The sequence below is a fragment of the Bos indicus genome, chromosome 15 (genome assembly GCF_029378745.1).
Source record: "Bos indicus isolate NIAB-ARS_2022 breed Sahiwal x Tharparkar chromosome 15, NIAB-ARS_B.indTharparkar_mat_pri_1.0, whole genome shotgun sequence".
In the NCBI taxonomy this organism is placed as follows: Eukaryota; Metazoa; Chordata; class Mammalia; order Artiodactyla; family Bovidae; genus Bos; species Bos indicus.
Genome location: NC_091774.1, coordinates 18,789,302 through 18,805,027, shown reverse-complemented (window position 1 = coordinate 18,805,027; position 15,726 = coordinate 18,789,302). Strand labels below are relative to the sequence as shown.

The following is a 15,726-nucleotide window of genomic DNA, read 5'->3' as shown; positions in this document are numbered from 1 at the left end:
ATTTCCATTTTGTAAATAAGTTCATTTGTAACACTTTTTTTAGATTCCACATATAAGCAATATCATATGACATTTGTCTTTCCCTGCCTGACTTCTTCATTCAGTATGACAATCTCTAGGTTCATCCATGATGCTGCAAATGGCATTATTTCATTATTTTGTATGAATAATACTCCATTGTATATATGTACCACATCTTCTTTATCATTCCTTTGTCAACAGTCCATTTAAAAATGTCCATTTTTAAATCAACAGTCTTAAAACATATAAACAATATCCGTAACCTAATACCTTCTATATAGTATTTTTTGAGAGGTATACTGTACAGTATTAATATCCACAAGAACACTGCCAGTTAACTGGACAGAGAATTCCACCCAGAAAAATATTCATATAATAATGAATTTCATTTAATGACTCCACATGATATATCTACTCTCAACATCATTTTTAGTTTTATTTATAACCAAATGATTCATTTCTAAAGGGCACTGTACTTGCCTAGTTAACAGTCTAAATATACTAAATTATAAACTCCTTAAATACCTGGCTAAAACATCAGCTGGACCTGTGGTATCAGAATACGGCTTAGTACCGTCCAGATCAACGCAGGACACTGAAAATATGAAAACTGGTCTATCAACTATGCTAAAATCAAAAAAGTAGTCTTATTTTCTGATACTACTACACCTAGAATAAATAAAATACATCACTTTTTCTTTCTATAATGCATCCTGATTCAAAAAAAGCTTTATTTTCAGTACTACCTCAGACACTGCCTAGCCACTGCACTAGCAAACCTCTATCAACTCTTTACTTCTATCTTCCTATTTTATTTCATCAAGTGGAAATAACAGCTAACTTTAACTATACTCCTTCTACATACACAAACTGTTCTGGTTACTTTCTATCTCTAGGCATCTCAATAACTCTGACAGGGAGTAATTTTACAGAGATGGACACTAAGCCTCAGTACTGAAACTGAACATAATATCAGAAATAGCTCCCCACATTAAACACACTTTCTTGCGACCATGGGCTCATTCTGTACTCTCTACTTAGAATGTTCTTTTTCCCCTTCCTATTAATTCATATCCATTCTTTTTCTATTTTTTAATTGAAGGATAATTGCTTTACAGAATTTTGGTGTTTCCTGTCAAACCTCAATATGAATCAGCCATAGGTATACATATGTCCTCTCCCTCTTGAATCTCCCTCCCATTTCCCTCCCCATCCCACCCCTCTAGGTTGATACACAGCCCCTGTTTGAGTTCGCTGAGACTTACAGCAAATTCCCATCGGCTATCTATTTTACATATGGTAATGTAGGTTTCCATGTTACTCTTTGCATACATCTCACCCTCCCCTCCCCTCTACCCATGTGCATAGTTTGTTCTCTATGTCTGTTTCTCCATGGCTGCCCTGCAAATAAATTCTGCGGTACCATCTTTCTAGATTCCATATATATGTGTTAGTATACAATATTTTTCTCTTTCTGACTTACTTCACTTTGTATAATAGGCTCTAGCAATAGCAGAATATACGAAGCAGAAAAACAGATTAGTGAGCTGGAAGATAAAATGGTGGAAATAACTGCTGAAGAGCAGAATAAAGTAAAAAGAACAAAAAGAACTGAGGAAGAGACCTCTAGGACAATATATTAAACTCATATCCATTCTTTAAGGTTCAACTTCACTCATGGTCTTCTCTACTGAAGTGCCAATGTTAACATTTTAAAATATTTGGTTTCAATAATCAATAAAGAAATCCAAAATTTTGTACTGAAATTTCAGTTTAATAATCTGTTAAAGTATAAGCCTCTGAAACTTACTAAGAACACAGCTCAGTTCCTGGCATCTCGCAGGCACACTGCCAGGAGGAGAGAACAAAAAAAGCAAGGAGGAAGAGAAAGGGGAAAGGAGTCGGGACAAGAGTCAGAAAAATCCCAGCTCCCATATGTTGGAATAAATCAAGACCCACTTGACTTCGCATGCTGTCTGGCTCTAGGTGAGTGATCACACCAACATGGTTATCTGGGTTATTAAGATCTTTTTTGTATAGTCATTCTGTGTATTCTTGCCACCTAAACTTAATATCTTCTGCTTCTGATAGGTTCATACCATTTCTGTCCTTTATTGTGCCCATCTTTGCATGAAATGTTCCCTTGGTATCTCTAGTTTTCTTGAAGAGATCTCCAGTCTTTCCCATTTTATTGTTTTCCTCTATTTCTTTGCTTTGTTCACTTAAGAAGGCTTTCATGTCTCTACTTACTATTCTTTGGAACTCTGCATTCAGATGGGTATGTCATTCCTTTTCTCCTTTGCCTTTCACTTCTCTTCTTTTCTCAGCTATTTGTAAGGCCTCCTCAGACTGCCATTTTGCCTTCTTGCATTTATTTTTCTTGGGGATGGTTTTGATCACCACCTCCTGTACAATGTTACAAACCTCCATTCCATAGTTCTTCAGACACTCTGTCATCTAATCCCTTGAATCTATTTGTCACTTCCACTGTATAATTGTAAGGGATTTGATTTAGGTCATACCTGAATGATCTAGTGGTTTTCCCTACTTTCTTCAATTTCAATCTGAATTTGGCAATAAGGAGTTCATGATCTGAGCTACAGTCAGCTCCTGGTCTTGTTTTTGCTGACTGTATAGAGCTTATCCATATTCGACTGCAAAGAATATAATCAATTTGATCTTGGTATTGACTATCTGGTGATATCTATGTGTAGAGTTGTCTCTTATGTTGTTGGAAGAGGGTGTTTGCTATGACTAGTGCATTCTCTTGGCCAAGAGAATAAATAACAACAATTCTATGTTCACCCTAATGTTGCATAAAATGCATCTGACAAACTTCACTATCCATTTCTAATAAAAACAACAAATCAGCCAGAAATAGAATGAACTTTCTCAATCTGTTAAAAGCATTTACAAAAAAAAATCTATGGCTAACATCAGATGTAATGGTAAAGGACTGAATGTTTTCCCTCCCTAAGCACAAGACAATGATGCCCATTCTCACTGTTATTCAACATGCAGTGTAATCAAATAAGAAAATGTAATAACAACATATGGATTGGAAAGGAAGAAATGAAACCATCTTTATTCACAAATACCATGACCAGCTACAGAGAAAATCCAAAAAATATCCAAAGAATCTCAAAAAACAGCCACAATAACTTAATAGGACAGTTTAGAATGACTGGTATACAAAAACTGTACTTCTACATTCTAGCAACAAAAAATGGAACCTGAAATTTTTAAAGTATCATTTATGATAGCATTGAAAACTACAAAATAGGAAGAGATGGATCTAACAAAATATGTTTTAAGATCCACATGCTTAAAATAATTTTAAAATGCTAAAAGACACTAAAGAGGGCCTAAATAAATGGAAAGATATGCTGTATTCATGAACCAGAAGAGTCAACACTGTTAAGATGTCAATTCTCCCCAAATAGATTTCAAGGTTCAATGTAATCTCAATGAAGATGCTATAAGACTTTTTGTAAAATCTTACTAGCTGATTCAAAAACGTATATGGAAATGCAACGGTCTAAAAAAATAGACAAACAGATTTTTAAAATATGAAGTTGGAAGACTAATACTGATCTGAGACTTACTATAAAGCTGTACTAACTGACAATGGCATTATTGCTGAAAGGACAGCTGTATAGAGCCGAAGCAAGTCAACATACAGACCTACACAGACGTGGTCAACTAATTTTCAACACAGAGTCAAGGTAACTAGAATGGAAAAAGTGCAGCAACTTCAAACAGAGTTCTGGTTCAACTAGACAACTACACAGCAAGGAGGAAGGCAGTTGGAACCTCGGCTCTTACCTCACACCAGATACAAAAATTAAATTGAAATGAATATTAGCCCTAAATTCAAGTGCTAAAACTATAAAACAGCCAAAAGAAAACATAAGTGAAAATTTAAATCAAACTTCAAAAATCAGATTATTGGTCAAGACATGAATACTGGAGTCAAAATACCTATATCCAAACTCCAATTTTCCAATAACTAATTATGAAACTCACTATTTTACTATCTCTATATCTCAGTTTTTTTCCTCTTTCTTGTACCTGATAGGAAATCCACCTCACAGGGATTATACAAGGACCATATGAAATAATGCTTAGAAAATGCCTGATACATATTAAATACTCAATAAGCATGTTTGCTACTTTTTAAATTGCCATTTAGTTATTTAAAAAAACACCTATCCAAGTTTCATAGTTCAAAATTTAGTGTTCCCTATTGTGAGTCTTAGAAATGTATAAAGAACAAGAGTTCAGGTTTATTTTTCATTCAAATGCTGTCTAAAGAAATGATCAAGAATAAGGAATACAAAATTAAAGAAAAATAAGGGAAGGGCAGAGAAACATATTTACTGTGCACCTTCAAGTATCCCAGGAAACAGGAGCTTTACCTGGATTATCTTTTTTATTCCTCCTAGAAGGTGTCTAGTGAGAAACATGAAACTTTTAATAAACCTTCATAACTGGTCTTTAAATAGAAGTGCTGGCTTTCTATTTCAAATTATGGATTGGTGCCCAAAACGAAATCTCTCATTAAAAGTTTAGAGAGACTAAATTGTTGTAAGGGATATTTGTAATTATTTAACTCAGAAAGTAGTGTGTTAAGAATCACAATGAAGGATCCTCACATCATAAGCCACAGAACCCTATCATCTTACTTAATATTATAATCATGACTCTGGCTACTTTTAAAATATGCATCAGAAAGCCAATAAATGAGAAGATTACAGCTGTCAATCTCTTAAGAGTTCCCGAAGTTATGAAAAATGAGAATTCTCTGGCACCTATTCCATCTCTAAAGATGTAGACAGAGGGAGAGTTTACAGCAAATAAAGTCATTCTGCAAATTTCTCCTGGTTATTTTCCTATACTTCCTCAAAGGCAAAAAGCAGCACATCATAAGAGCGGTAAGGAAATAAAAGCCCCCCGACCTCTGATCCTCCACTGGAGGTAAGCTTACCTGCAGTGTTTTGTTCTCTTTAAGATCCAACCCAAACACGTTGTGCCGCTTCACTTTAAAGAAGTCAGCCTCGAGGCCATCGTCGTCCTCCTCATCGTCTCTGTCCAAGAACTGCACGGGGGCTTCCCGGTCCTTCTGGGACTCTTCACTGCTAGGGACAGACTCAAGTGGAGATCCTTTTGCTCTTCTCAGTTTCTCGTCCATTTCTTCTTCGTCTTCTTTCTCTTCTTCCTCTTTATCACTAATGCCACTATCCGGTCTGTAACCTGTCCCTTCTGGTCTCTTCCCACCTTTCTGAAGAATAGACATTTTTTCATTGAAGTAGGCTCTAAATTCTTCCACTTCATCATTGGTCAGGGAGGGAGCCCTTGGCTCAGTTACTTTATTATCTTCACTCACTACCAGTTCCTTGCTGGGTTGCTTTTGCATTCTCTGAAGAAATCTTATCCGTGGTGCCACAGCAAGACCAAGAGACCTTAAATATAAGCAAAGGAAGAGTTATCTCAACACACTGATGGTTGTGTTTATGAATTTATTGTGAAATGGTTCGTCAGAGTTCAGATGTTTTAGAGTTTTTTTTTTAAAAGAAAATGTCCTTCTGAGATATAACTCCATCTTGACAAGTCAGGTGATCCAAAAGATACTGAATACTTGTCACAAAATATTGGAGATGTCTGTTTTCCATTAGGTGGTTAACATGATTAACAAAATAAAGAGTACAAGATGAGAAAAAAAACAGTATATTTCCAGTATAACTCTCTCAGCCTCAGCTTTCTCAAATATTAATACAAGATAAAAATATCTACCAGGCCTATCTCAGTTGTTGTAAATATCTGATGCACTAACTATATGAAAATACTTTGTAAAATATATTTTTATTTATATAAAAATATAAATACTAAAGCTCAGGGGAGGCAGTGGGAGGGAGACTCAAGAGGGAGCAGATACATGTATACATACAGCTGATTCACACCATTGTACAGCAGAAACTAACTCAATAATGTAAAGCATTTATACTCCAATTAAAAATAAATAATATTAAAGCTGGAAAAGACATGGCCATGAAAGAACGCATGTTCTCTGCAAGGAATGAATTCAAGTATTATCATCCTCTCTTCTAAGACATTTAACATGGCATAACAACCTCTATAAAAAAAGGATATTTAAACCCAAGACCAAAAAAAGAAAAAAAAAATCTTATTTTCTCCTTCTAAGATCAAGACTTACTTTATGATTAGGTCTTTCCCAGCTTCTAAGTTCCCACAGATGCATTGGAAATAAGCTTTTAATAAAAAGCTAACATTACAAAATGGATCCACTGCCTTTTTCCTAAGACATGATTCACAGAAACTGATGGGTGTAGTTGTAAAACCTGGATTCAGAAACAGAACTATTGAAGTTCAAACCCTGGCTCTGTCAGCTACTAGCTGTGTGATCAAGGACATAATTAAACCTCTCTATACCTCAGCTCTCTTATTTGCAAGATGGCATGACAAGAGTACTGACATTGTAAGACTTGTAAAAATGAGTTCATAGATACAATGCATCTAAAACAGTGCCTAGCACATATGCAGCCACTTCTGAGCACTTGTCATTATCACTGTTATAGGGATACAGTTAGGATCACAAATTCAGCATCCATCAGAAATTAAAACACCAGCTTAAGCTGCACCAGGTTTCCCAGGTGGCACTAGTGGTAAAGAACTGCCTGCCAGTGCAGGAGACTTAAGAGGTGTGGGTTCAATCCCTGGGTCAGGAAAGTTCCCCGGAGGAGGGAAGCATTAAAGACCCGTGTCTCTCCTGTTTGTTAATATCTCAGCTATGTCAAAGAGAAAACCAGGATAGAATGTCATAAACCACAAAAACTCAGCTAATAATCTAAACCATGAATCATATTCAGAAATTTTAAAATTAGTAACTTGGTAAAGAGATAAGAAAAGCACGTTTCCATGGCATCTGATTTGCTATCCATTACCTAAACAAAAAGTCAGTGACCTTACTTTGTTATCTTGCAAATTAAGTGGTTCTAAAATGTTATAACTGACAAATTACCTGTTATACTGAACTTGCAATCTAACATGAAGAACAGGAAATAGCAGCTCACCCAGATACAAGCTTTTATTAGACTTAACTTAAAGGTAAAGGCACTCGAATTCCTGAAAAGCAGGCCAAATACACAGACTTTGCTGTGAAAGTACATATTTCATCCCAGATTGGATTTCAAGCTGACATTCAAAGTACGAGTAACCCCAAGGGCGCTTCTCTAGGATTTTGTCACTGCTTTTCCCACAGGTAGAACCCCACTGAAAAATGGACGCTCCTGAAAAGATTAGGGGAAAAATATCCTTCATATACTAGCCAAAACAGGACCAAGAGTTCCATTTTCGTATAACAGCAATTGCAATTACTAAAGACAGACCTTTTACCATGGTAACTGTGAGTACCTGTAAGAAACACCAAGACACAAAGAATACCCAGGCAACAAGCAGCACGGGATACCAATCTAAAAGAAGGGAAGAACCAACGAAGAGACCTGCATCCAAAGCATAAAAAGAACCGTGTGTGGGAAACCAGGTCAGCTTTTTAGAAAACAAGACATCTCAAGATTTCAAAGAATGCTGGTCAACTGCTCTCCATCTCCTTTAAGACCAAACTACAGGAAATTGCCAGCCTTTTAGGAATTTATATTCACAAACAAGAAATTTCTGACTGAACTGAACAGTCAACAAGTTTCCTACAGCTTATACAGTCTTTCTCTGCAAATCTTCAACAGATTCTTTCAAGGTAACATAAAGAGGTTTAAACTAGGATTCTCAGAAGCAGGTTTCAAACGAATTCCCTCTAACTCTGAGGACGCACAATCAAAATTATAATAGGAATACTTACAGGGCATAATCAGATATAGGTAACTTGCTCACATCAAAAATTTCTTTATCCTTCATCAGATACACTGAACGTATGTAGGAGACGAAACACTGTAAACAAAAAAGGGTGAGGTATATGACATAACAGTCAGAAATGGAAAATGAATTTTAACTGAGATAAAAGAAAGTAATCAAAGGAATAAATTCAACAGTAGTGAAAACTCTTAAAAATAGCTGAGTATATCTCCATTCCATAAAAACAAACAAACAAAAAATCTACCTTTTTAGAATTGTAATCTGAGAAAAGACTATAAAATTTGGTTTCATCAAGCCAACTGAACATAAAATATAAACTTCTCAAAAAGCTATTCTATAAGTTAAAATCATTCAGGTACATTAATGGGAAAAAATATAGGTTTTGGAATAACAGTTGAAATCTGAGTTTCACATCTTACAAGCTGAGCAAGTTTATTATTTCTCTGTCAGTTTCCTCATCTATCAAGATAATATAAAAGTACCTTCTACTTTGAGTGTAATGAGAACTAAATGAGAAAAATGCATGTAGACTACTTGAGCATTTCTTCTGAAATATATTAAATATCAATGAATATCAGTTATTCATAATAATTATTACTGGAAAACATCCTTGTAATAAAACTAGTACAACAAAATAAAATTTTACTGTACCTAAGCTTAATAAAATCATAACAGGAAAAGTTTAGGAATAAACTTTTTTATAAACTTTAATAAATTATTTACTGAAATTTCAAGTAATTCATCATTATAATTTCAAGTAGTTTGTCATTAACTTGCAATATTTTCTTCTGTGTTTTAAAAAAAAGTAAACTATCTTTATGCCAAGAACCATTGCAAACTAAAAGGTAAACATGGTCCTAAATGCTGTCAGTCTGAAAAACAAACAGCAAAGATGGTGAAAAACAAACAGCAAAGCAGAAGTTTTATTTTTTTATTTTAAAATTAAGCTTTGTAAACTATATTTAATTCCCATTTCTATATTTCCTAAACTTCACATTTTTTCTAACTTTACACTAATCCTTTCTTCAAACCATTTACACTAGTCTCCAAACCATTTTCCCTGTCTCCATAGGCATTAAAATGAATAATTCAAGGATAATTTTCCACCTACAATCACCCACAAGAAATCACCCCAGTTGCTTATCGTTTTTGTTCTATCCAGATTATAATCAAAAGCTAGAAAATCACTTCTATGAAATCAGATAGCTTGCTGCAGCTGCCAACAGTTAGCCATTCTGCTAAACCATGCATGACATCCAATAAATCACATCATTTATTTCAATGTGCTTTTCTATGATCTTGTTCTAGAAGGCTCATTTGCTGTATGCAGAAACCACTGAAACAGCATCCTTCCAGTTTTTCATATTTCCTGATTCGTAACTGAATGAGCCAGGTATGCAGTAAGTCACAACATCAGAATTTACGTACACTATTTTCAAATTGTGCATACTATTTCCAAAGCTTCTACAAGATTTACCTCCAAGTTTAAAGTATGCTGCTAGATAAAACATGCACATAAATGTTTTCATGCCCAAATATATGCCCAAACATTTTAAGAAAAATAATCTGTTTAAAGACTATTTTCATTAGATTTCAGGTAAAGTGAGCTTATGTAAGTTTGAATATGTTTTATTTATATATTTTAGAATGAATTTCATGTTTTTCTCATATTTTAGAATTAATTTCTCCTGATGTATCATGGAAGTTCTGAAGAAACTCAGACCTGGATTTAAATCTTAGGTCTATCACTTAATAGATACATCACCCTGGACAATTTTTAATTTTCTCAAGCTCCTGTTTTCCCATCTACAAAATCAAATCAATTATCACCTACCTCACAGGTTGTTGGGAAGATTAAATAATAATACACATCCAACTGTCATATAGGGCCATGCCATGGCTAAGGGCCTATCGCATACTGCTGCTGCTGCTGCTAAGTCACTTCAGTCGTGTCCAACCCTGTGCGACCCCATAGACGGCAGCCCACCAGGCTCCCCCATCCCTGGAATTCTCTAGGCAAGAATACTGGAATGGGTTGCCATTTCCTTCTCCAGTGCATGAAAGTGAAAAGTGAAGTCGCTCAGTCGTGTCCGACTCTTAGCGACCCCACGGACTGCAGCCTACCAGGCTCCTCCGTCCTTGGGATTTTCCAGGCAAGAGTACTGGAGTAGGGTGCCATTGCCTTCTCCAATCACATACTAAGCAAGAAGATCTTACACTTAAAAAGTTAACTTGGGTTATTTTTTTATCAAATTATTTATCACTATGCTTATGATGAAAGCTAATTCAGATCACATACTAAGCATCTGAATTTAACTTTCATCATAAGCATGCCGCTGCTGCTAAGTCACTTCAGTCATGTCTGGTTCTGTGTGACCCCACAGACAGCAGCCCCCCAGGGTCCCCCATCCCTGGGATTCTCCAGGCAAGAACACTGGAGTGGGTTGCCATTTCCTCCTCCAATGTATGAAAAGTGAAAAGTGAAAGGGAAGTTGCTCAGTCGTGTCTGACTCCTCATAACCCCATGGACTGCTTATCATCATGAGCACAGTGATAAATAATTTGATAAAAAAATAACCCAAGTTAACTTTTTAAGTGTAAGATCTTCTCTTTAAATAAAACTTCTTTGCTTTGATTATCCAATTTCAAAACCATTAACCCAAAAGACTAACTCCTGACTTTTTCTGCTCAGGCTCTTCTATCTACTCTGGATGGCCTTTCCATACCTCCTCTTTATTTTCTTCTTCCAAATCTCTGAATCCCTACTATCTAACTCATTGTTGATGTGTTACGGGAAATGCAGATATAGATTTCCTATGTAGATCTCGTAACTAAAATATTTTAGTTAGTTAGTAACAGAGTGCTGAAAATGAAGAGTTTCATAACAGGGATTCAAATATTTGTCAATTCAAATACTAAACCGCTGTAAGCACAATGCAAAATAATTTCACATCTTCCTTTTCTAAAGAATCTACTGCTGAGTACCCTAAGAACAAAAAAAATACGTATTACTAAAAGTGACATTTCCTTGGGTATTTGCTAATCAAGAGGACTTATAAGTCCAAAAAAAAGTTTGGGAACATTACATCACATTTATAGATTAAAACCTCATTTCTAAAGACAATTTAGCAAGAATGCTATGCTTTCTGGAAATTTAACCTAACATTAATTTTACAGTCAACAGAGTACAGTGAGAAGTTAATAACAACTTTACTGAAGAAACCAAATTGATATCTTTATTAAGTTATCTTGTATACTTAATAATCATTAAGGAGATTTTCTATATGTCTGGCAAAATTATGGACAAGTAATAGACATTTTTCCAAGTTACTGTAAGGAATATATAATTTTTGGACTTCCCTGGCAGTCAGTGGTTAAGACTGTGAGCTTCCACCACAAGGGGCACAAGTTCAATCCCTGGTTGGAGAACTAAGATGCGGCATGTCACGTGGCATGGCCAAAGAAAAATTTTTTTACAGAAATATGTAACTTTTTCAAAGTTAAAGAATAAGGTAAAGCTATCTTAAAAGTATACTACCTGAATATCTGAAGTAGCAGAAAATGATACAATTGAACTTTATTACATGCTCTAGTCCAAGGAAGGTATCCAATTCAAAAATAACTTACCCTTTGAGCTCTTTCTTTTAAATCTTGATCTTGAGCTAAAAATGATTCCAATTTTTTCTGAACATCTATAAGTTTTTCTGGATTGATTCTTTTATAACAAAAAGATAAAAGTTAAACTAAGACATCTTGATTTTAGAAGCTGAAAATAGTATACATTATTTTCTATTTTCCTCGGTATTTTTAAAATCCGTAACATCTTTTCTCATCTATGACCCAGATTAGATCGAAATTACACTAGACCTAAAGTTGACTCTGTATATTTCAAATAATGCAGAAAAAATAAATAAAATAAAATCAGACATTTTCTCTAAACAACCTATGCTGAGTGAAAGATTAGGTTAACACCACAATTAGCAATGTTCCTCTTAAATCTTTAAAGATAGAAAGTAGTCCCTCCTGGGAGGTGGATCATCAATGAAACGGAACAAATAAAAGCAAATGTTCATTTTTTATAAGATTTCCATTTCAGTCAAATATCAAAAAAATCAAATTCAAATAATAAGTAGTCAAGGATATAAACATTGTTTTCCTTATCTGGAAATTAGGCATAATATAACAGAATTGTTACTTAAATTTATCCAGATTTAGAATGAAAATTATGGGAAAAAAATGAAATTCTTACAAGCATCTATTCTATATTTCACAAAGGAAATCCCACTTGTTTTCTAAACAATTTTGTTTTCTAAACAATTTTGTTCCTGAAAAGTTGCAGTGGTGATAGGTGGTAGCAGATGAGGTTTTTCTTTAATTACAGAAAATATCAAAATACATATACATAAAAACCTTAACTCAGTCTCAACAATTACAGAGCTCACACCCAACTTTGTTTTACCTAAACCCTTACCCACTCCTCCACCAAATCTAACCTAGTTTCCTACAAATAAAGCCAGGGTGTTTCAGTTCAGTTCAGTTCAGTTCAGTCGCTCAGTTGTGTCCGACTCTTTGCGACCCCATGAATTGCAGCACTCCAGGCCTCCCTGTCCATCACCAACTCCCAGAGTTCACTCAAACTCATGTCCATCAAGTCGGTGTTTCAAGGGCCCCAATATAAGTGAAAGTGAAAGTCACTCAGTAGTGTCCGACTCTTTGCAACCCCATGGACTGTACAGTCCATGGAAATCTCCAGGCCAGAATACTGGAGTGGGTAGCCTTTCCCTTCTCCAGGGGATCTTCCTGACCCAGGAATCGAACCAAGGTCTCCTGCATTGCAGGCGGATTCTTTACCAACTGAGCTATCAGAGAAGCCCCCCCCAAAAACAGTGGTTAGATGCGATGAAGTAGGTGGCAATGCTTTAACTGTATGCGTGTTGTCAGGCCTGAGAGGTTCTTCCATCCTAGTCAAGGGGAGTGCTAACCTTCTCTCCTTTCATATAAAACAATATAAATGAGCCTACAACCAAATCTACTGATACTCAATCTAAACATCTTCAATGACAGGACAGCACAATCCTCTGAAAAGGACAAACAATCCTAAAAATAAGTTCATCCAAGAGGTTTAATCTTTTCAACCATCAATGCCTCCTGATGCCAACAAGGTCTGTTTTTCATCTTGTATTATCCTCTGACCATTTTCTAAAAGAGTTGTTAAAACAAACAAAAAGTCCAAAATCCGAAAGCAGAAAAGATTAGAGGGAGGAGGGAATTAGGTGGACATAATTAGGCACAGTAATTTCATGACTTCATTTTTCTAACAATAACATCAAGACAGCAAGTCATTCTTACTTGATTTCCTTCACAGGAACTTTCTTCTGAAGAAGCTGCTGTACCATCCCTTTTTCTTCCGAGGGAAGCAAAATTAATAAAGCTTCACCATCCTCTTTGTACCTAAACAAAAAAAGAAAATCTCTTCCACATTAATGCAATCTGCATTTTACATTTTAACAGCTTGATGAATAGGTAACAAGAAAGCAAGTTCACCAAATTAGTAAGTATTAGGAATACCATGTTCTTTAACATCTGTGACAACAGAAAACTAGGGCCTCTTGGAACACCTTTTTCAAATATTCATCACTACTTACACCTCGTAGTGATTTTGTACAACTCCTAATAAAGACACACAAAAAAGATAATCTCAAAACATTCTCTTAAGGGTTCGTGTTATAAATATGAGGGGAAAATAAATTTTTATAGTTAATCAAATAAACTATTTACTGAGAAACTCTGTGCCAGGTATAAACTTGGAAGAACAAAAACAAGATGAATATCCCTGTCTTCAGTGATCTAACAATATGGTTACCAGAAAAGACAAACACACACAAAAGCAAGAGATTCAAACTACAGCCCCAGAATGGTAGAGCAGTAAGTGTGAAAGGACAGCCACTGGCAATAAATGCCAAGAACTCAGAAGTGAAAGGAAGACACTCAAAGGTAGCCAAAGAAGAAGAGAAATATGTATGTCACAGCAAATGAAATTTGAGGTGGGCCTAAAAAGTGTGTAGAAAGGGAAGTGAAGTGAAGTGAAGTGAAGTCGCTTAGTCCTGTCCAACTCTTTTCAACCCCATGGACTGTAGCCTACCAGGCTCCTCCGTCCATGGGATTTTCCAGGCAAGAATAGTGGAGTGGGTTGCATTTCCTTCTCCAGGAGATCTTCCCCACCCAGGGATCAAACCCAGGTCTCCTGAGTTGTAGACAGACGGTTTACCATCTGAGCCACCAGGGAAATCACATAGAAAGGGAAAGGCTACAATAATCCAAAGAGGAAGAATGGCATGAACAAAGGAGTGGGAACCAGGAAATAAACACAAGAGTAAACTAAAGATAGGAGAAAGATAGCATTTCTAAAAAAGCTGAAGGATAAGAAATTCTTTTAACATTCTATATGCAAATTCAGAGATGGAGAGAGGATGTAAAAAGGCTCCCAAAGTCTAGGCCAGAGATGCAGCAAAAGGGGTAAAGAGAAATCTCAAGAATATCAAAAAGGCATCCAAAGAAGATCTCAATCTTCAGACTGACTCATAAGCAAAAATAATAAGTCTAACCATCTACATCTATCTTATCTACCCATTCATGCATTCAGGGATAATCTTGGAGGATGAGTCATGAGTAAAGTCACAAAGGGGCCATATCCAAATGTTTGAAACTATATCTAACAGAATACACACATGAAAGGGTAAGGTTAAGGCGGATTACAACACTGAAATTTAGAAGATTTCCCAAAGAAAAACAAGTCCAAAGTCAAATCCCACAAAGCAAGTATCTTTTAATAAAGATTATCACTGGCTGTTTACATCACACACATCTTTTCCCAGTAATAATGTAAGACACAAATTATCTCCCACATACCAACACCTAAAATTTTCCAGTAAGCTTTTATTTCAAAAAGAAAAGCGCTTTTAAAAAAGCATAAAAACATTTCCCTCTTTCTAAAAAATGCTTATAAGAATAATCCTAAAAAAAAATAAAAAATAAAAAAAAGAATAAAAAAAAGAATAATCCTATTTACCCATGAGCTAGCTTTTTTATTTCTGAAGCAATATCCAAGGCGCAAAGCTAAATATATGCATAAAGAGAAATAAATGTTCTTCACAAGACCTACATTTTAAAATTCTATATATTTAGATATTTTAAGAAACGTTGTAGGCACACACACACACACACAAAAAGCCCTGCATCTGAAATACAACAAAAAATCTCATTTTTATAATCAGTGTTAGTAACATGTTACTTTTATATAACTCTTCAGAATTTATGATGAGCTTCATTTTACACTGACTTGCCAAACTTAAAGACAAGCAACCAACAGAGGAAGCAAATAAAAAGTCCTGAAAGGCCAAGAAGTTGGCCCAAATAAATAAGCAGCTGATGACTACATATTGGAGACTTTAAGCTTTCAATTCAATATTTTTTTTCAACTCAACCAGGATTCCCTCCACAAAGTAGAAGCCTCAATAGACTGATCATGATTACCTGATATCAGGAAACTTAACCTCTACACACTACAAGGAAAACAAGTAAAAAACAAAAAATCGAGATATTTTTTAAAATCTACATTTATTATATAATTTTAACTCATTTAACACATATCTGAGTACTACGAATATTAGTGTATTCTCTTGATGATTAAACTGACAGTTTGAATTTGCCTTTCGTATCTAACATACACCATATGTACCTAAAAGCTGGTCACTAAATATTTGGTGAAAAAAATGCAAACAAACCACTAGAAGTTGCACTGGCAGATGAAATACTGAA

General features: G+C 35.2%; 1 protein-coding gene and 1 non-coding gene across 2 annotated transcripts in view; both read right to left on the bottom strand.

The window, feature by feature from the left end:
- Positions 1-15,726, bottom strand: part of DDX10 (DEAD-box helicase 10) — a 302,422-nt gene that overhangs the window by 228,385 nt on the left and 58,311 nt on the right. Inside the window, exons 10-13 of the mRNA XM_070803372.1 lie at positions 13,258-13,359; positions 11,536-11,623; positions 7,895-7,983; positions 5,009-5,483 (exon numbers count right to left, since the gene is read on the bottom strand). Of these exons, the coding sequence (XP_070659473.1) occupies positions 5,009-5,483; positions 7,895-7,983; positions 11,536-11,623; positions 13,258-13,359 (754 nt within the window). The remainder of the gene's footprint in view (positions 1-5,008; positions 5,484-7,894; positions 7,984-11,535; positions 11,624-13,257; positions 13,360-15,726) is intronic.
- LOC139176171 (U6atac minor spliceosomal RNA) lies at positions 12,787-12,912 on the bottom strand. The gene has a single exon (XR_011560629.1). It is a non-coding gene; the product is annotated as a U6atac minor spliceosomal RNA (small nuclear RNA).